We start from the raw sequence: 23,112 nt of genomic DNA on the forward strand, positions 1-23,112 counted from the left end.
AAACAACCCCAAACACCTAACCCAGATTCAACCATCTAGTAAATCCCCAAAACCCACTTTTCACTCAGGGCATGCCAAACAAGAGCAGAACACCCCAAAATCAAGAAACCCAAAACTGACAGAAACAAACACACAAAAATTCAATGGAACAGGGATGAGATTCAGAGCACCAACCTCAAAGGTGAAATCTTTGGTGTGATTGAAGGCGCTTGTCTTCACCGGTGAAGACCTCGTACTCAAGATCCGATAACTCAACAGATTTCGTCCACCGGAACTCTCTTCGCAAATCGCACAGAGCTTGAAGACGACGACTCGGGTTTGAAGTTTTCACAAAGTGTCAAATCTCGCTAAAGTTCCCCCCCTTTTATGTCAACATCAACGAGTTCTAAGCCGTCCGCTCCACAACGACATCACACACCAGCCGTATACGTGTCGCAGGTCTCCACTTACCCTCCGGATTAACCGAGGCGTCGCCTCGGTTACGAAATCCATAATTACTATCATTAATGGCGAGAAGACGGCGAGGCTTAGGAGACAAGCCTCCGCACGCTAACCCTCTACGTTGGACACGTGTTAACCACCACTAGACGAAGCGTCTGGTGGAAGTAACCACTTGGGACGAATTCACCAACCGTCCGAAATCTCCGCTGGGCGAAACCCCACCAGCGGAACTTCTTCCTTGTCATTTCCCAAGCGACGAAGTCTCCGCTGAGCGAAACCCCGCCAGCGGAACTTCTCCCTTGTCATTTCCCAAGCGACGAAGTCCCCGCTGAGCGAAACCCCGCCAGCAGAACTTCTCCCAAGTGACGAAGTCTCCGCTGAGCGAAACCCCGCCAGCGGAACTTCTCCCTTGTCATTTCCCAAGCGACGAAGTCTCCGCTGAGCGAAACCCCGCCAGCGGAACTTCTCCCAAGTGACGAAGTCTCCGCTGAGCGAAACCCCGCCAGCGGAATTTCTCCCTTGTCATTTCCCAAGCGACGAAGCCTCCGCTGAGCGAAACCCCGCCAGCGGAACTTCTCCCTTGTCATCTCCCAAGCGACGAAGTCTCCGCTGAGCGAAACCCCGCCACTGGAACTTCTCCCTTGCCATCCTGCAAGCGGGGCGTCTTCCGCTACACACCTCTAGCTGAACCCCCTTTTTCATCTTGCACGTTGCGTGCTTTGTTCAGCGCAATATCACTCAATAAAGTACCGCCAAGCACGTCTACTGGACGCTGCTTCCTACTGCAGTCAGCGAGGGGATATCCGCCAGCGGCGAATCCAGAGGCCACGCCTCACTCTGACAACAACCTCCACGCGGAGTTACGGTCAGACGGTCCCTACGGGACATGGGGACTTGTCAAAAGGTCTACGACGACCCTGATCAAGCACGTTGACCCCCGTCACTCGGGTACTAAGATTGGGTTCGCTACCCAACACCCTCTGCTCCGTGCAGCTCCCCCTCAACAAACAATTCACCGACCTTCCAGATGTCTATCTTAGCCGGGGAGTGGGGGACTCCCTGGGGGGCCTAGCAGGGGCCCACCCGAAAGGGTATAAAGCGTTTGCTCACTAAATCCATGGTTGACAACGCACTGACGCTAATTATGCTCTTGCAAGTCTAGCGGAGGAAAACGCTTCAAACCGCCGAACAACTCCCCAACCAAGATTGCCCTCCTTGATTGGGGACTTGGGGGACTTGTACATACATGTACATTTGCAAGCGTGGCCCATTATACCGCCAAAGGTACTAATTCCAACCAAAGAAATGACATACAGGTGCACCGTCAGGCGGGCTACAACCTCAGCGTCGGATCACCCTCAGATCACCACCGACGCGCCGCCACGCGCCGTGCCAAAATGGCATCAGTAGCTCCCAGAGCTGGGAACTGAAACACCTCAGTCCCACATCGAAAGTAAAGGAGAGAACCTCCTATTCCTCACCTATAAAAGGTTCTCTCCTCTCTCCTCATTAAGGGCGCATTCAATACTTACCTACTGTTACTTTGTCAACATAAATACATTGACTAACTTAGGCATCGGAGAGTTGAAGACCGCCTAGCGCGGTCTCCCTTTGACACCCCTTTGTATTTTACTTGACAGGCAGCGGAGGCTATGATAGCATCACGAGTATCGATCTGCCCACCGGATCAGCGTTAACAAAGGTTCAGCTACCGCCGAACTTTTAGACGTTAACACTGTGGCACGTCAAAATCCCGTTTTGGCTATACGCTTGGTGCATATTTGTGTTTTGCTTGATAACCATAGGTTGTTTTGGCTTGTTGCAACTTTTGTTTGGTATGAACAAAGTTTTCATCATAGCACACTCAACTTTTATACGGCTTTCGCCCTTTTTGGAATCATAGTTATAGGCTATGACGAACTTTCATCAAGAGGAATGCCTGAGCAATATATAATTTTAACTTTCAGAAAACCATTGACTGCATGTGGTAGTTGTCTTTAGCTTGCTATCGCTGAAATTAGCTTATGGCTTGATTTGGCATGTATCTCACTATACAAGCTTCTAATTTAATTTCTATGAGATTGATTTTCTTGCTTGGCTTTAGTTGACGATTTTAATAGGTATTGCTTGAAAGTTCACAATGACTGCCATGAATTGCACTTAATAAGATATGGGAATAATTGTTAAAGCATGTGGTATTATCTGCTTTGTTTTTCACTATGTCATAGCTTTGCTTGAACTATTTTGCTTGATTTCCATGGCTTCGTTTTGGTATATTTTGACTTGCTTTTGTCCTAACAATTGTGGGTAAGTAATTGAGGCTTGTGCAGGAATCCTTGTAGATCAAGGGTTGTCAATTGGGAGAATGGGAAATAAAGAAAACAAGTTGTAAAAAGCTAGTGAATTAAGACCGAAGTGTGTTGGGTACAAGAGCTCAGGCTAAAATTAGAAAGAATAACTAGATGCAAACAAATAAAACTAGACAATGAAGAGATCTTTAGTAAAAGAATTTGGGTGATGATGAGAGATCTAAACTTGCTATTGCTTATAAGAAAATAGAGAGAAATGCTGATTTTGCTTGAAGGCATGTGTTTTTACTAGATAAATTTGGTATGTTTGTTAATGCATGTAGCTTGGCATGTAAAGTCTTATTTGCTTGGTTTTGATTTCTTTGTTTTGCTTTCTTAGAGTTATTTAAGCATGTAGTAGCTTTGTTTGGGCATGTGCTTTGGTAGCTTGAGCTTGTGGCTACCTTAAGTATTTTGAGTGATCAATTGAGGGCGATTCAATATTGAAAAGAATGTGCATAATTTCTTGGCATGACCCTCATATGTTTTGTGGGAGATGCACGACCTTAGAGAGGAGCTTGGCATGGCTTTTCCTCCTCTTGGTCGTGGATCTGCTTGGCTTGAGCATGGGCTTGGCATGAGCATGTACTTGGCATGATGTTTGGGTGGCATGAGCACAAGCTTGGAATTAGCATGGAGTTGGCATGAATTTGAGTTAAGAGTAGGTAAAAACCTGATATTGAAATCATAGCATGTGACGCTTCCTGAATTTATATATGCATGTATTATCTTTGATTGTTTTTCTTCTTCTTTTTTTTTGAATATCTTGATTGCATTTGTAAACGCCAACTTTTCTTGGGCAGTGAGGACCTTGATCACTGTGGTATAGAAGTGAGGCTTCAAGGTATTTTGGAGTAATGAGGTCTGCATTTATTGTGACTTCTTGAAAATTTCTTTGAACTTTCCTATGAGAATTTTCTCCTTTTTTTTGGATGAGATTCCATGCCTTGATCTGAATATGGAAGTGCATTTGCTAATAGCTGCTTTACTTTGGCAATGAAAGAGATAGAAAACATCATGTAATGACTTCAATCACAGCAGTAACTATAGTAACGATAATGAGCAAGGTAGTCTTGATCGCTCAGCCCCCAAGTGAATTTGCATAAGATTTGAAATGATATTTTGAAATAGGGAGGCTTAGGAATGAGATAAGTTCAAATTGGTTTAGGTTCTTCAACAATGAGGAAGATAGTTGTGGCACTCAATTGGCGGTTGGAAAAAGCATGCTGTGATATGGGCAATAAAGTCTTGAAATTTGATAGCTACTGCTTGGCATGTTGCTTGGCCTCATTGCTTATTATATAATTGATTAGTTCACTATAACTCTATAAGCTGGTTTGATATTTGGCAGAGACATGGCTTGAGAGAGGAACTCTCCTAATAGAGCATGTATAGATTGACTAGCTCTTGGTACATGGTTTTAGGCTTAATGGAAAATCTTAGTGTTATAATATCGAATAACTGATAATAGTTTAGGAAAAGTTTACAGCAGCTCATAACTCTACAAGCTGGTTGATATTTGGCATTGGCCTGACTTGAGAAAGTATACCTTAAGAAAGAGCGTGAATAAAAGCTTAAGTGCTTAACTAGCTCTTGGTACTTATTTTTAGGCTTAAATGGAGAACCTTGGTGCCATGTATAGTACTGAATTACTGGCAAGCTAAGGGAATGTTTACAACAGCTCAACTTTTGGCTATGAAATCTACTAGTTTGAAAGAATGGTGGTGCGATAACATGGCTAGGAGATCGAGTGTTAGAGTAGGTTTACTAAGATTTGTGTGTTTGACTACGGTTTTGGGTTTGAAGAAAGTTTACAACAGCTCATAATTCTGTAAGCTAACATGATATTTGGCATAGGCATGGCCTGAGACAGTAAATCTTAGGAAAAAGCATGCATAGGTGGCTCAGGTGTTTGATTAGCTCTTGGTAACTTTTTCTTTGTGTCTATCGATGACCCCTTTCTTTGCTTGGCTTTGGCATGATTGAATATTCTTTGCATACCCTTATGATTTTTATGAAGTTTGATCCAATCTTTGGCATTGGTTCTTAACTAACTTGGCTTGGCTTCACTTTGAAGAACTACCTTCAATTTCACATCTCAATCACTTTGTTTCTATAGCGACTAAGTTGTTGATTGAATGAACATGACACACTTCTTTTGGTTTTCTTTTATAAGAGTATCAATAATTGAAAACTGGAAAACAAAGCTTCATCCCGGTAGTAAATTCCAGCAGCTCAGCCCCCAGGAAAGAATGTATAGTGCAGATGCTAACTTTCTTCAGTTCGTTTTAATCCCTCCAAAAGGAGCTTGCTTGCTTTGTCATTATCAAGTCGTTTGAATTGGCATGAGAATGATATGATTGTTAGCTTGGAGAATTTGAGAATCTTCAGCCTTATGTATGTAATTTGGTAATGACAGCTCTTTTAAATATTCTTAAGCATGACTATTGACTTGAATGGAACACAACCACCTTTAACAATAGCATGAGGCTTTGCTAGCTAGTTGGCTTGTGCAATTTTTTTTTTTTTTTTGTGAGCATGAAATGCATAAACCAAGATAAGTTATAGTAAATTAAGGGATGCCAGCAATGATTTGTGTTAGAGAGTTAGAGTGAAAAATGAGACAAAACTATATTGATGAAGTAACAAGTTGGAATCAAGCAGTAAGAGGATGAGCAAAATGATAAAGTAGTGGCTCCGAGATCATCAGTTAAAGAACTCAATCAGCATAAATGCTTGTAATTTTGCATTGAAGTGTAAAAATAGAGTAAAAGTAAGCATACTGTTGTTTTGGGCAAGAATTGTGTAGAGAGTTCACAGAAGAGATTTACAGTTGGGCTAAATACTAGTTACTACCCTGTGGTTTAGTTCCAAAATCAATTCAGTCTCTGGACTTCTAATTTCATCAAAAACACCCTTGCACTTTCAGTTTTGATCTAATAGGTCCAATTCGTTAATATCCTGTTATGAGTTCAAGTTATAGTTGGATTATTTGTTAAAAAAAACTATTTATTTTATAGTAGGACTCACTCCTAAATTGACTATGCAGGCCACCTCAACACCACATCATAAAACATAGGCCATATATGAGCCACGTTAACAAGTTAAATAACTTCAATTATTGGAAAACTAACAAATTGGACCTATTATATCAAAATTGAAAGTGCATGGGTGTTTTTGATGAAATTAGACGTTCAGGGGCTGAATTGATTTTGGACCCAAACTACAGGGTAGTATTCAGTATTTAGCCCTTTAAAGTTAATAGAAAGCAAAAGAGATAGAAAGAAATACACAGAATATTGCGCGCGCACACACTTTGATTTTAAAGTCTTAAGACATAAATCTTTTTGCTTTATCTTTGTTAGAACCAGTAGTAAAAACTAAAAAAGGACTTTTGTTTCTATGCTATGATTTATGTTCTCAGCATCGGATTTACGCAAGCACCAGAGATGTAGAGCTCTAAGGGGTGCTTGATTTGAGTAAATTCCTTCTCTTTGCATGTTGGCGGCATGAAGGTAAACAGAGAGGATTTCTTTCTTACAAATTCTTCTTTTTCTGGTTTTGGGTGTGCGATAGTGTTGTGAGTCTAGTGTTTACAGTTTGGTTTTGAGAATGGGACTATTTGGGGGTATTGGAAATGAAATTGGAGCTTGGTCTTAAGAGCGTATGTGTTAAGAGCTAAAATTATAACACTTAAGGGCTTGGATTTTGCTTTGTAAGCGCTTGCTTGTACTGGAGAAATGGAGTTTATGATTGGATATCTAGGAATGCTTGTCGAAGACTCGCGGATTTTGAAATATGCTTTATGTATGCGCTCTTCATGGTGTACTTAAGTTGGTCTCAGCTAGGTCTTTGTCCACACAAAAATTTCACAAATTGTATCGTGGCCGCTCTCTCTCTCTCTCTCTTTCCTCTCACCATGGTTCGCATCAAGCATACCGTCAAGTGGCCTTTAGCTCTGGTCACCGCATTGCCTCCGGTCGCTCTTCCTTCTCGGTGTTCCAATCACCTCCACCGCCCTCACCACTCTAGGCCGCCTACCTTGGTTGCGCATCCACAAGATCTGGAGGATTCTCCATCTCAGTCCCCTGCCCCAACTTCGTCGTCTCCCTCTGGGTCTGAGCATTCCTCCACCGCCGCTGCCATCTCCAATTCCGTTGCCTTTAAGCCCACACCTATTTCTCCTTCACCTGCTCTGACTTCGCTCCACTGCTCGGTCAGTCCTTCATCGATAGCTCCGCCAGCCAAGCGTCCTCGTCCTTCCGGCTACTCAGGTCCTTCCACTTCCCAGTCGACCAAGCCTTCTAAACCTTGTAAGCCTTCTCAATTTGTGACTCGTACTCAACGGGTTGATTATGAAAGTTATACCTGTTTGCGACCTGTGGTTTATCAAAAGTGCTTCAATGTGGCTGATTTGGGTACTTTATTTGCTGAAACTGTGCATGCCTTTAATTGGGAACCTGTTTTGGATATGTTGCCTACTCCTAACCTTACTGTGGTTAGAGAGTTCTATGCGTGTTGTTCTCCAACTATGCCAATGCAGGTTGATTTGCTTAATGTTGCCACTCTGATTGGATGTAATGTTGATATCTGCGGTGCCTCTGGTCCTTTCACTCCTACCACCATTCGAGAGACATTGGGTCTTATCACTCCTGTTTCTGAGATAGCTGACATTGATCCGGTTCTTGATGCTCTCTCCATTGACAATGTTGTGGCTGCCATTGATGAGGATCGTTCTGATGCCACCCCAGAGGAGCTCTCTACTGATGATCTCAGTGAGTTCTGTCACCTGTTAGGCCATTTGGTTCGTGCTCTGGTGTATCCATCATCCCAAAGCAGCAAGATCACTCTAGAGGAAGCTCATCTTATCTATGTTCTCAATGATAAGCGCCCTTATCTTCCTGCTGAACATTACATGTACAAGGCCATCAGAAAAGCTACTGTTGAGGGTCACCGTCACAAAAAGGCTGCCTTAGTTTTTCCTTCTATGATCACTGCTGTCTGCAAAGCCAAGGGTGTTGTCTTTGAAGATTCTGATGAAATGGCCCCTCCCTTGAAAGTTTTCTCTCGGAGTTCTCTCCTTCGTAGTACTAGTTAGAGCAAGACTAAGGGAGTCTCTATTGAAACCACCTCTCTATCTCGGATTGTCCTTGATCATTTCACTGTGGTGAACCGCAAATTGGATCAGCTCCAAGCTGATGTGGGTGCCCTTCTTCAGCAAGTGGATCACATTGAGGGGGAGTTTCACTCTCTTCGCACCACTCTAGCAGATTTCTCTTAAGCTTTGGCATACCTATCCAAAAAGGGGGAGAAGAAGCCTTATTTTGACTTAGATGGCTTAGGTTAATTTTGATGTGTGTCCTCTGCTAGAATCTTTTTTGCTCAGTTTGACTAGGCTTCTCTATGCTTTAAGCTAGTAGTTGACTTTGGACTGATGTTATAATATTGCAAGTCTTTATGTGTTTCTATCATGATTGTTTCACAATGTGTGTGTGATAAGCATTTCAGGATTGATGACTTCGTCACCAGTGAAATTTGTCAAGAACTTGTTGAGGGGGAGTCTACATATGATATAGTAGTTTTGTATAGGAATGCCAAAGAGGGAGATTGTAGGTACAATTCTTGTACATATCGTATTGGCATTCCCATACAAATCTATGTCAAAGTTCCTTTACTGATCTTGGAGAATCGCCGGTAAATGCATGTGCATATGCATGAGAGTCAGTTTTATTTGGAGTCCGATTTTGGAAAGTAGGTTTGAGTTTTATGTAATTATGTTTTTAAAAAGATTTTTCTATTTGATAAAATCATGGTTTTTGAGTCCTAGGATTTTAAGGACGTGTAGATTGTCTAATCAATTATCTTTAGGATTTGGTGCATATCTTGTATTAAAAGTTCTTTCCTAATCAAAGTCAAATTAGGGTAGAATCTTAGGTTATTGAGTTTTGCCGTCTGTCTACCATATATTCAGAAACATACACGGTGAGAAGGTGAGAACCTAGAGACGCAAGAATATTGATAGAGTCTTGCATGTTTGTTTGAGATAGAGTCTTCACAAAGAGTCAAAACACTTGGTCCATGTATAAGTGTTCTTGATCGTGTTCTCATATGCATAGACTTCTCTTGAGATCAGTAGAGTGGATGTGAAGAAAGAAGATCAAGATTTGGTGATCGTTCAAGTGAAGGAGTTCTAGAAGAAGACAAAAGTTTGTGTTAGTTTCTGTCTAAACATTGTAGTCGAGCTAGTGCTATTCAAGTTTGTAAAAGAATGTATCCTTTATAATGAGATGATTCTTATTTTGGGTTCTCAAGAGTAAGGGCCCCGCAGTGTTTTTAATCTCATATTTGAGGTTTTCACTGCATAACCAAAATTTGGTGTTATGTTTATTATTTTGGTTTCTGCTGCCTAGTAAGGATTTATCAGTGCACTGCAATCCCCATTTTCCAGAAAAACACATTCTGTCCTTGTATTTTCACATTGCCATCAAGCTGAAATTTGAAACACTGTTAAGTTACTATTTGATTATTTCGCCATAGATGTATAAGAAGAAAACTTCCCGGATCAACTATGATGCATTTTTGAAAATTGGTTTTTGGTTTCTTGGATGGATATCCGTGGACAGACGGATAATATGCTAATTCGTTAGACAATTTATATTCAAGTACTTTCATATGGACTCTTTTGGCAATGTTGTTTGAGAAAGTTTCCCTTGCTTTTCTCTCCCAAATTCCCAAAAAAAAAAAAAAAAAAACCACATTTTGTCCCAGTTCGGTTCAATTTGGTTTTTTTGTTTCGGTGCATTTTTTTTTCGGCTTCCGTTCAGCTTTCGGCTCGATTTTTTTTCAATTTTCGGTTTCACGAACCCACCCCTAATCTGAGCTATCCTCAACCCAAGGCATCTGTAAGTCTTTCTACGAATCAAAGAAGTAATTTTTCTAACCACTGTCCTTTTTGTTTAGTTTTCAAAAGTAGAAAACAGAAAGTCATGGAGATATGGTTATTGTTTATAATTCATATTAGGAAAGTAAAACGTCTGGGTAAAGAATACTACAGTAATAAGAATCCGTTCAGCACATGATTCTCACCTACTGGTGATTTACTTGTCAAAAATTGTTCTTTCTTGGCTAGGGTCTTGATAGTCACAGAAATCTACTACGTATTGGATCTCCACATATGTGGCTTATGCCTTCATGCTAATGAAGTGCTATTGCCAGAAAAGGTCACTTAGCTGCTTGCTGGGAATCAAATTTTTATAGTTGCAGAGCATTATTGACTCTCAATGCTACTTGTGATCATAGATATTGAGAGAATTTCAGATCGTGTGTGTGTGTGTGTTGGGGGGGGGGGGGGGGGGGGCTTTCAGTGAGTGATCCATTTTAAGGGATCGCGCATTAGGCCAACTTTTCTTAACCATTCAGTTTTTAGGTATATATGAGTAGATCATCTATGCAAATTTTCAGCTAAATTGATAATCACTAAGACATTTATAACTTCGATTTACAATTATGAACACGAACGGTTCATGTTGGACAGTTTCGGTTCGTCCATTGATTTAATCTACTTCGATACCTTAACGATCATCAATTTGGCTAAAATTTTTTGAAGTGAGATATATATTAGAACCTAAAAATTGAACCGTCGAGATGCAGAAATACAATTGAAAAGTGGGTCCCACAAGGAATCCCTTAAAATGACAAAAAAAATTTTAAAAAAAAATCCTTGAGTGGAAGGGTCTATATTGTTAAGGGTAAAACTGTAATTTTCTAATTCAAGTTAGATATGTTTGAGTATAAATACCTGTACTTGCATGACAATCTATTAATACAATTGAAGCCTCTATATTCCATTTCGTTTTCCAGCTTCATCTCTATTCTTCTGCTTTTCTTTATTTTTCATATAACTCTTTCATGGTATCAAAACCAGGTTCTGATTAGGACAGGACTTCATCATCAAGGTACTAGAATCATAGTTTATAGGCTCTAGATCCTAATAAGCATCTCGCTGTGTTAGTTGTGGTGCTAAGCAATGGTTTTCGACGTTTTCGCTACTGTCTAATCAAGATTCCATTCAAGCTCTTATCTCGCGCTGTGAGATTTTGGTGCTTTCAAGAGGTTGGATGATAAATTTCGGTTCAGCCATTTCGTTGAACACATCATCTGCATCTTATATTTTCTTCAAGAGTTGGAGTTTTTCTTGAATTGATCTTCTTCGAGTTCAAGGATTTGATCATTAATTCTATGTTCCTCTGGTTTTTGTGCGCTCAAATTTTGGTATCTTCTCTACTCTACCTGAATCTAGGTTAACTATTCTTGAAAATTACATGTTATTAGGACGTTCTATAGTGCTCTTATCTAGTGCTCTTATCTATCTCTACTTCTTTGTTGTGTGAGTAGCTCTCAGAAATTTGCATGAAATCCCACGAAAGGGTGTTGAATATACTTGTTATACTTGGTGGAAACTCTGTTATTTTCTTTGTGAATCATATACATATCCGGCGAAGGGTTATCTTTGCAACTCTGTATATTTGAAGACATAAATCCCACAAAGGTTCATATATACATCGTTGTTGTTTACTGTGGTCTACGATCTACAATTTAGCTTGAGTAGATTTTATTCTTGGGGGAATGGGAAATAAAGTTGAAAAAGAAGAACTGAACTGTGAAGGTCGGTGAGTCTCTGCTAGGTTCTTTTACAATTCTGTGCTACCTTGCATCATGGATAACAGTACTGAGTTAAAAAATTGCCTACTATCCAATTTCTACAATCTAATCAAAATTCGATTAGATGACTCTAACTATGTAACTTGGCGATTTCTGATAGAGACAATGTTTAGAGCTTGTGGCCTCATTAGATATATCGATGAATCATTCCCTCGTCCACCACAACAAATTATTACAGAAGAAGGTGGGGTTATGTCTGATATGATAAAGGAGTACATGGACTAGGTACAAAATGATTATGCATTTATGTCAACACTTGCAGCTACTCTGTCTAATGATGTTCTTTCCTTTATTGTTGGAAGTAAGACTTCTAGGGAAATTTGGTGTCGACTTAAGGAGAAATATGCTAGTGCATCGGCATATAACATAATGACTTTGAAGACCTCTTTATATAACATCCAAAAAGGCTCAGACTCTATTGACAGGTATTTACTTCGAGTTAAGTTACTATCACTACTACAATAAGTTAATCAGACGACAGAGATTTGGAGTTATGTGATGACCAGCCTCACTGTGGTCTATACGAGTGTTGTGTGATTGAAAAATCACACAACGGTGATTCCACTGTTGTGCAATATCCATTTCCTCAACAGATAATTATTTCTGTTGTGCAAATTCTGCGCAGGCATGGTGCCTGGCATGGCATGTGCAGAGATGCCTTGGCATTGACATGGCCATTCAGACAACAAAAGAAAAAATTCACTGTTGTCTGAGATTCATAACACACAACAACTATAATTATTCATTTGTTGTCTGAGATACATAACACTACGAAAATATAATTTCTCTCATCTGTTGATTCATTCATACAACAGAGATAATTTTATTTTTGTTGTGTGTTATGAATCTAGACAACAGAATTTTGTTTTCTTTTGTTGTTGGTTGTTGCTTCACACAACAGATTCCTTTTATTAACCATTGTGTCAGCAATATAAGGTTTGTTGTATGAGCTTGGTTCTCACAACATTGTTTTGAACTGTTGTTTTCTCATTATGTAATTCATAAATGGAATATTTTTCCAAAAATAATGCTCCATATTACCACATAAAATCACAGTCTAATCCATATCATTCAAGTAGCATTTTTCAAACATCCAAACAGTCAAGTTACTAGATAATGTACCAAACAATAAAGCATTCCTAGCTGCTACCTACACATGAATCAAAAGCATTTCTAGCTATTCCTAGCTGCTAGCTAGACCCATAAATCAAACTTGGTAGCTCATATGCTGAAAAGAGGTAATCCATAGTACTTGCTTCTCTCGCTTTAAGATCTCACTCCAACTCATTTATGTTGCTTCTCGAGCTTTGGATCACTACCACAAAGCGGGCATCCTTGGTTACGGTTCTAATGTCTTCATTCCCAATCTTCACTCTCATAATTGAAGACTGTTGAAACTCTGAAAAAATGTTAACAACTTACACATGTCTTTCTAGAAATGCACATACAACTTACACATGTACTGTAATTTCCATCCATGTACAAATATATAAGCCCTTCTGGAAGTTAAACTCAGAATATCAACAAATTTGCATGGGACAGTTTCAAGATGCAAATTACCTGAACATAAGACTACATTACCTTTACTTGCATATATTTATCTCTATCTGCTTGCAAATTGCTTCCTTATTTATTCAGCTGCAAGTCATGAAGGGCAAGGACACAATCTTGTAAGTCAGATGGTTTATAACCAGCAAGTCCTTGCAAGTCCCAGCTCTGCAACATATCTAGAGGGATCAATAATCTTCAAAATCTTTCTAACAGTCTCAATCAGTATTAAGTTGCAAGATTTCAACTTTAGATAAAATTCACAAGCTCACAATTACTAAGTCAACAAAACATTCATTACTAGCATCCAAATTCCAGTTGTCTCCCATAGCCACTGTAACTCTTGTTCCAGGATCACGACATTCTGCATATTGTCAACAAAATCAATTAATCGCTAACTCCCAGGATTCAGAAAAACAAAGAAGAAAAGTATCAGGCAATAACTCGTGAAAGACTAGCAAAACCAGACAACGAGAATACCTTACTTAAGCCCACATCAACTAACGTCCCAACACCATCTGGAGATCTTTCCTTTAGTGTGACACCTATGCATTAATGGCAAATATTTTCCATTACCAATATTACAGAATTGGTCTAAAGTTTCAAATTTTAGGGTTATCAGCAATTGCATAAAAAGAAAAGTAAAATAAGTACAATTTTTAGTGCAAGCAATCTCCTGCAGACTTATCAACAAGAAAAGACTATAAATTAACAAAGTTACTTTTGATGTATTGCATAGTCACCTTCTCCAGGATGTACTATAGTTTTATACTTCTTTACAAAAGGAGAGTGTTTCTTCATTGAACTGCAAAGATCAAGCAAAATAGGGAGTCAACAAATGAGTAAAATTCACAGGGTATAAGTTCAGGTAAATAACCGAAAAGGCATCAGTGAAAAGAAACATATTGATTATCATAATGATATTACCTGTGATATGTGCTCCGCAGTTGCAACCCTAGGTTTGACAACTTCACAGTTTGCAATGACAAGTGTATTTGGAACACTTCCGTCGGTCTGACAAAAGTACAGGGGGAAGCAAAAACAAAGGGAATTTAAACGGACACAGCAAAAATGTAAAAAAGGATGATACAATAATACAAACCAAACAAGACGGCATGACATATGTGTAATGTGCTAACAAGTAATGACAATCAGCATTTATGAAAATGAATGATACATTGAATGACTGAATATATATGACATGAACTGAGTTAGTTTCCGAACACTGATTTTCACAATCAGATGCATCAGACTGACAGTTACCGAATCAGTTCACACTACGTCACTAACCGCCATCCAAAATCTAACAACTCAATAAGCAAGGTATAAACACGGCAATCATGAAACAAAATTCCAAATAAATGTAAAAATTCCCCCTTCTGATCAAATAACAAAACAGAGTTTAGATGCTCAAAAAGGAAATCAACATTACCTGTTCAGAAAGATAAAGACACTGAGGTTCTTGTAAGTAGCTTGGTCTAGCTGCGGACCCCATCTATGAAAACAAAAAACCAATGGATTAGTTTCCACATACTCAAAAGTTCTAACACAGATATAGAGCTAATGGGGCCTTAAAAATGCAACCTTTTGCAAAGAGTCTATCGTGTTTCCATAGTACTTGTACTAATTCAGGATTTCCACAATTCTAAGAGCAATTCTATGAGTTCACAGATTACCCATCTATCTCTGTTCACTCATTAGACTGAAATTTCCAAATAAAATTGACATCTTGAATTCTTAAAAAAGCAACCTGAACCTGAACCACAATATGTGCAAACCCAATCAAAATCCTACATTCAATTAGTTTAAGCTAATTGCAGAAACTGGAAACCAATATTGAAAATCGATGTCATACATAAACCATAACCCTAATGCTGAATTCATCATCCATTAGATCAAAGCAAAGAGAAACCAATCATCTAAGTTAGAGAAATAGAGAGAGAGAGAGAGAGAGAGAGAGGCAAAAAGGGACCAGGAGTCCCGAAGCTTGGCGGTGGACTTTTTCTCGACGCTAAGAACGATGGTGTCGGTGCCACGAACGCCGACTGCAGCGTTACCCTTTCGCACAGCTTCGAGGGCGTACTCGACCAAGAAGAGCTGGCCGTCGGGAGAAAAGACTGTAATGGCCCTATCGTACCTCGCCATCTTTCTTCTTCTACTCTATTGCTTTCTTCTTCTTCTTCCTCATGTAGATTATTCAAGAAGTATTGTCTCACAAGATAAGCTGCTTTATCCGTCTCTTGCCAAAACTGCAGGAAAACTCAATTACAACATTGAAATTCAGCCCCGTTCAATGAAATTGGAATGAACCTGGAAGGCCAAAGGTGAGGGTGATCGATGGAATCGCCGCGCTTGAAATAAACCTTGACTGAAGAAGCGTCCTCGACCTAAAACCTCTTCTGCATCTCGGACGACGAGGAGAGAGAGAGAGAGAGGAGAGAGAAAATGGATCTATGGGACACTCTACCTCCTCCATCACTGAAGAGGATTTGGATTTTGGGGGATAAAGAATAGAAGCAAGGAGATCGAGAGACTGAGGGAGGTTTCAGGAGGGAGAGGGGTTTCGCGGGGGAAGAGAGAGATAGAGAAGGGAGGGGTTCGCGACTGAGAGAGCTCGAGAGAGGTTAGGTTTTGTTTTTTTTATTTTTTTTGAGTTAATTACTGCTTACTCCCTATACTTATAGGGTTTCGTCGTTTCAGTCCCTGTCGTTCGAATTTCACCTAAAAACTCCTCGATCTCTCAATTTCCTCCCAATTGGTCCCTGCCGTCAAGCCCCGTCTAAATTGTCTGTTAAATTGCTGACGTGGCATCCATTTCACGCTGAAATGTCTATTTTACCCTCAATTATTATTATTATTTTTTTTTCTCTTTTCTCTCTCGTTTTTTTTTTCCCCTTTTTCCTTTTGACCTTTTCTCCTTCCAGCTCTCTCTCCTCCTCTGGTTATCTCTGTCTTCCTCGTCCAAAAACAAACTCAGTTCTCTCTCCATCTCCAAATCTTCGACGACGCGAACGCCACCCACCACCACCATCACAACCCTCATGCCCTCCCTTCTCTCCTTATCCCACACCCCAATGTCCTCCTCAACCCCCCGCCGCTGTGCTGGACGAACAACTAGGCCGAAGCCCTCATCTCCATCTTCAAGGACAAGTGGTCCTCTCTCGACCACACCAATCTCAAAGCCACCAACTGGGATGACGTCGCCACCACCCTCGCCGCCCAATTCCCATTGACCGCCATGCAGTGCCACAACAAGATCGATAAGCTCCGAAGAGAAGTCTCTCTCCCCCCCCCCCCCCCCCCCGCGATCTTTATCTCTTCTTCTTCTCTGGAAAAGTCTCTACCTTTCTCTCTCAAATTCGCATCCCTATTCACGCAATCCAAGTTGCTCGCTGCCTCAAATTCGACAGAGATGGATACCGGTGAGTTCCCAAAATTTTCCGGCAGATCGAACCTGAACCGATTGTGGTTGATGAAAATAGCACCCAAGTCCAGTCGGAGTTGACCTCGAACATACCGGTCTTCAACGCGAGCTTCAACCGATCCAGCTGGGTGTCGTCGTTTAGGGCTTTGGAGGTTGAGGGATTGGCGGAGATGGTGTTGGTAGCGGCGGCGTTAGAGCTCGGGGCTCTCAACATGAAGGCAGATCATGTGAGGTTCGATTCGAGTCTGGATGTGTCGGTTTTGTCGCTCAGGTGAGCGCTCTGAACCGATCACAATCTGCAAAAGCCACCGTCTTTCCACCACTAACTCCTCGTCCTCCGCCGCGACTTGGACCGCTCCGGCCACCTCCCCTGCAAAGACATATGGGAAATCGGGATCGGGCTGGACCGATTCGTGAAGGTAAGAGAAGAGGAGTGGTAAAGATTTGGATTTTGTTGGATTTGATCAGTTTGGTTTAGGTTGAGGTTGGTATTGATAGGGATTTGGTTTGGTTTTGGGGAAGGAAAGAATCTGAGGATGGTTTGGTTAGGGATTTGGTTTGGATTTTTGCTGATTTAGAATTGTCGGTGATGAGGAAGAAGAAGACGGGGGAGAAACAAAGGAGAAGAGAGAGCGTGGAAGGAGAAAAGGTCAAAAGGAAAAAGGGGAAAAAAAAAACGAGAGAGAAAAGAGAAAAAAAAGTAATTGAGGGTAAAATAGACATTTCAGCGTGAAATGGATGCCACGTCAGCAATTTAACAGACAATTTAGACGGGGCTTGACGGCAGGGACCAATTGGGAGGAAATTGAGAGTTCGATGAGTTTTTAGGTGAAATTCGAACGTCAGGGACTGAAACGACGAAACCCTATAAATATAGGGAGTAAGCAGTAATTAACCCTTTTTTTTTTCTTTTCTTTCAGACACGATGCGGCAAGGACTGGGTAAGGGCACAATTAAACTTCAATAAATTCTAAAGTCGCTCACACAACAGAAACCTCATCAACTGTCATATGAGTGCACTACATAAAATCAAAATGCCAAAATATGGAGGGAAACATGGCGCCTACAATATTTTGGCTCAAAATATTCCCGCCTAGTTCCAAGTTCACACAACAGAAAAATTTCAATATGTTGTCTGATGACCACAACTTACACTAGGCCTATCTAGGGGAAGACATTCAAGCAAGCTTACTCAAACTTTGGTGCTTAGTTTTTCAATCACACAACAGAAATAATGAAACCCGTTGTACCTAGTAGCCCAAATTTTAGTGTTTCAAGAGCCAACCAAGACTCCAAAGTGGAGGGAAATCTGTCGCTAAATTTTTTAACACTCAGATGACGGACAATACTTAATTCCGTTGTGCAATGTAGTTTTGATAAAAAAGTTATCACTTTGTTGACATTCACACAACAGAATATCCCTAATACCGTTGTACAATCGATCTTACTTAAACACATAACAGATGATTTCTGTTCTGTTGTGTGATTAGTGTTGTGTGATTAACTTTTTGTAGTAGTGTATGTGATCAGCTTGCTAGTGTAGGAGTTTATCTGGTGGATGAGGATATAATAGACTTAGTTCTTCATGGTTTGCCAGCAGAGTTTGCTGCCATAAAAACTAGATTTAAATACTGCTTACTCCCTATACTTATAGGGTTTCATCGTTTCAATCCCTGACCTTCGAATTTCACCTAAAAAGTCCCTGAACTTCCAATTTCCTCCCAATTGGTCTCTGCCGTCAAACATCCGTCAAAGACTCTATTATCTTGTTGATGTGGCAGTCGTTTCCCCCTAAAAAGTCTATTATATCCTCAATTAATTTTTTATTCTCTTTCTCTGTTTTTTTTTTTTTTTTTCCTTTTTACCTCTTCTTCTTCCGGCTCTCTCTCCTCCTTCTATTCATCTCCTCATTGTGGTTCCAATCCACAGACCTTCAAGATCTATACGCTCTATTATTGGCCACATTTGGTAACACCCACAAACCATTTCAATGATTTCTACAAGCTAGACATACTCTTCCTACTACCAGGAGAGACCTCTGAATCCAACCTTGAAACTTTCAAACCAGGCCACCTTCAATCTCACAAAAACCCCCCAACTCTTCACACCATCAACCAAACCCTAATTCAACAACAATCGGTTCAGAGCCCTAAGAGACAAAAACTGACACATACAGACTTGAATCGAACCTCACCTGATCTGCCTTCATGTTGAGAGCCCCGAGCCCTAACGCCGCCGCTACCACCACCATCTCCGCCAATCCCTCAACCTCCAAAGCCCTAAATGACGACACCTGGCTAGATCGGTTGAAGCTCGCGTTGAAGACTGGCATGTTCGAGGTCAACTCTGATTGGACTTGGGTGTTATTTTCATCAACCACAATCGGTTCAAGTTCGATTTGCCGGATAATTTTGGGAACTCGCCGGTATCCGTCTCTATCGAATTCAAGGCAGCGAGGAACTTGGATTGTGTGAATAGGGATGCGAATTTGAAAGAGAAAGGCAGAGAATTTTCCAGAGAAGAAGAAGAAGAGATAGAGATCGGAGGGGGGGGGGGGAGAGAGAGAGAGAGAGAGAGAGTGACAGCTAATGGTGGTAATCTTCTTCTCCGATCTCGTCCTAAAGATGTTCTTGTTCGACCTTCGAACCCATCTCCACTTATCTCCAGAGCTTATCGATCTTGTTATGGCACTGCATGGCGGTCTTGAACGGCGAGACAAGTGGGAATTAGGCGGCAAGGGTGGTGGCGACGTCATCCCAGTTGGTGGCTTTGAGATTGGTGCGGTCAAGAGAGGACCACTTGTCCTTGAAGATGGAGATGAGGGCTTCGGCCTCATTTTCGATCCAGCACGGCGGCAGCCGGGGGGGGGGGGGGGGGGTTGAGGAGAACATTGGGGTGTGGGATAAGGAGATAAGGGAGGCAGGGCCGGACCTGATGAGAGGCCTAAGAGTCTGCTGACTCAGGCCTAGAAATCTAATAGGCCCAGATTTTTATTTTTTTTTACAGTTTTTTTATATTATGTAGTGCCTTATGTGTCTGTGATCTAAAGAAGGCTGTTGTGTGTCAGTGTGTGTGAACATATTAATTGAGTGCAGTCATTCCCTAATTAAAGGGAAAGAAACATATATAAGAGATTTATATAATGCTTGACATATATTATTTTTTTGACATATATATTTATATAATGCTTGACATATATTATTTTTTTGAGAAGGCTTGAAATATATAATATAATATATAATGTTAAAGTCTATGTACACCCAGACGTAAAAGAAAGAAAATGGGGTACACCCATTAATTAATACTCTAAAGTTGTACAAAAAAAGAAGAAGAAGAAAGGTTTTAATTCAAGAAAAAAAAAACACACGGGGTAGAAGCCTAACTGCCTAAGTAAGAGATTTATTGTATAAATGGGATTCATAATGTAAATAGGATTACTAGAATATTTATTCTAATAGGATTACTACAACATCAAGGTTTGGTAATCCTATTTCTATAATAAGTCTTTTGGTGATCCTATATATAGAGAGTGTATTACATAAGAGGAATTCACTATTCTCAATAATCAGTTTCTCGGTCTTGGGTTGCATTCAACTTTGTTATCATGCCTCCTAAATATATGTCTGGAGCTAAAAAAAGAAAGAAGAAACAGAGAGAAGAAGCATTAATTCAAAGTCAAGCTAGAGATATTGATAAGTACTTTACTAGCAATAAAAAAGCGAAGGGGGAAGAGAATCAGAATGACCATGCCAATGAACAACATGATCAATCTATGAATGAGAATGAGAATGAAGAAGTTGTTCAACCTGCCAATGTGAATGAATTAAATGATATTGAGGTTGAAGACCCGAAGCAGCCTGAGAATGAGGAAGATGATGTCAATATGATTGAAGATGTTCAACATGAAGATTTATATCAAGAGAGCTGCTTTCCTTTGAATATTGATGATCCAGGAAATTGGGATAAAATTGATCAAAATATTAGGGACTTCTTAGTTGAAAGGGGTCCAAAAAGAGATCATGGTGTTGAGTTGTTTCCCAAAGATAGTTCTGGTAGACATTTTGATTCATCACATTATAAGCGGTTGTTGCCAAATGGAGAGAAAAGTGATAGAAGATGGCTAGTATATTCTATTTCTTTAGACAAGATTTTTTGCTTTTGTTGCAAATTGTTCAAGACACAAAGAACTATGACTCTAATTGGCCAATTGGCTAATGAAGGATACAAAGATTGGCATAATTTGTCTCGGAGTCTTAGAAATCATGAAGCTAGTAAGGAGCACATAAGTTGTATGACAAGTTGGATTGAATTGGAAAGAAGACTGCAAAAAAATAAGACAATTGATGAAAGCTTGCAAGTAGAAATCAACAAAGAAAGAGAACATTGGAGACAAGTGTTAAAGAGGATAATTGCTGTGGTGCAAAGACTTGCCAAAAATAACTTGGCATTTCGAGGAGATTGTGAGAAGCTTTATGTTGAAAACAATGGTCACTTTTTGCAAATGATTGAAATGATTGTTGAGTTTGATCCAATAATGGAAGAGCACATTCGGTGTAGTCAAGCACGTCTGATCCATTATACATATCTTGGTCCCAAAATTCAAAATGAATTGATACAGATGTTGGCAAATGACGTGAGAAGTTCAATTGTTACAAAAGTTAAACAAGCAAAATATTTTTCAGTTATACTAGATTGTACTCCAGATGCGAGTCACGAGGAGCAAATGTCTCTTGTGATAAGATGTGTAGATGATTCAGCAAACTCTGCAGTGGTAGAAGAATATTGGATACAATTTTTGAAGGTAGATGACACATCAGGGCATGGACTTTTTACCGAGCTTAAAAATGTGTTAAGCAATCTTGAACTTGATATTGATGATATAAGAGGTCAAGGGTATGACAACGGATCTAATATGAGAGGGAGACATAAAGGTGTACAGAGCAGGTTACTTGAAATAAATCCCAGAGCTTTTTATACTCCGTGTGGTTGTCATAGTCTTAATCTGGCATTATGTGATATGGCGAATTGTTGTCCTAAAGCTATGTCATTTTTTGGAGTGATACAACGCATCTATACATTGTTCTCTTCTTCTACCAAGCGTTGGAAGATTTTCAAAGATCATGTGGAAGGTTTGACAGTTAAGCCATTGTCACAAACACGCTGGGAAGGTCATGTCGAAAGTGTCAAACCTATAAAAGAGCAGACTTCACAAATAAGAGATGCTTTAGTTGACTTGGCAAATACTAGTGAAGATCCGAAAACAAAGAGTGAAGCTGAGTCCTTAGTAACACATGAACTTGAGAACTTTGAGTTCTTGCTTGGCATGGTAATTTGGTATCAATTGCTATATGCGATCAACACTGTGAGTAAATTTCTTCAAGCTGAAAACATGGATATTGATGCTGCTCTTAAAGAATTAAAAGGACTTATTTTGTTTCTTGAAGAGTATAGAGAATCCGGACTTGATATGGCAATGGATGAAGCTAAACAAATGGCAAGTGAATTGGGAATTGAAGCTGTATTCCGAGAAAAACGCATCATTCGAAGAAAGAAGCAGTTTGATGACAGTGGCAGTGATGAGGTAATGCAATCATCTGAAGAATCTTTTAGAGTTAATTACTTCCTCTTTATAATTGATCAAGCCCGTTCTTCACTTCAAACTCGGTTCGAACAATTTCAAAAATATGAAGAAATCTTTGGGTTTTTGTTTAGTTTGGAGAGGTTAAAGTCTGCTAATGATCATAGCTTGATGATGTCCTGTGACAATCTTGAAAATTCCTTGACACATAATAGCCATTCAGATATTGATGGATATGATTTATTTTTGGAGTTAAAAATCTTGAAGTGCTCTTTACCAAGAGACACAAGAAGAGCAATTGATGTGCTGAATTATTTGAAGAAGATGGATGGTTGTTTTCCGAATGCTTATGTTGCTTACAGAATTTTGTTGACTATACAAGTTACAGTTGCATCTGCAGAAAGAAGCTTCTCCAAGTTGAAGTTGATCAAGACTTATCTTCGATCAACTATGTCACAAGAAAGATTGAATGGATTGGCTATGTTATCAATTGAGAAAAAAGTGGTTGAAAAACTTGATTATGCAAACATAATTACTACGTTTGCCTCCAAAACTGCAAGGCAAGTGGTATTTAAGTAATCATTTGATGTCTTCAAGAGAGCGTGTGATGTATGATGATCTCCAAATATAGCTTCTTGTCGACCTTTTTAGCTTTAGTTTTATTTTGTTTAGTTCGGGGGGTGTATTGTATTTGGATTTGTACAGACTTTTTTTAAATGACAGACTTTTTGAAAAGTCCACAGACTCTTTAGAAAGTTGATAGACTGTTATGGATTTCTTAAAACCATTGATTTTAGCAACAGACTTTTATCGATTCATGAAAATCTATATACTTTATTATGAATAACTTCTACATATTTCCTAGGATGTACAAAATATATAAAAAAAACAAAAACAAAAGACAAAAAAAATAAAACAAATGCATCCCAAACACAAACAAAATAATAACTCGTTGTCTCTTCAATGCTCAAGTATCTTATAATAGAAATTGACTCAAATAAACGATTGTTAGTCTGTCTAGCGAGTTTGTTCTCATTCCTAATCTCCCAACA

The 23,112-nt window shown here is 39.7% G+C and overlaps 1 protein-coding gene across 1 annotated transcript; it reads left to right on the plus strand.

Annotated features, from left to right (window-relative positions):
• Positions 1 to 20,101: 20,101 nt before the first annotated feature.
• LOC112198750 (zinc finger MYM-type protein 1-like) lies at positions 20,102 to 22,639 on the plus strand. The gene has a single exon (XM_024339867.1). It carries the CDS (start codon positions 20,102 to 20,104, stop codon positions 22,637 to 22,639), a length of 2,538 nt encoding a protein of 845 aa, XP_024195635.1.
• Positions 22,640 to 23,112: the final 473 nt, after the last annotated feature.

The sequence above is a fragment of the Rosa chinensis genome, chromosome 4 (genome assembly GCF_002994745.2).
Source record: "Rosa chinensis cultivar Old Blush chromosome 4, RchiOBHm-V2, whole genome shotgun sequence".
Classification (NCBI taxonomy): Eukaryota; Viridiplantae; Streptophyta; class Magnoliopsida; order Rosales; family Rosaceae; genus Rosa; species Rosa chinensis.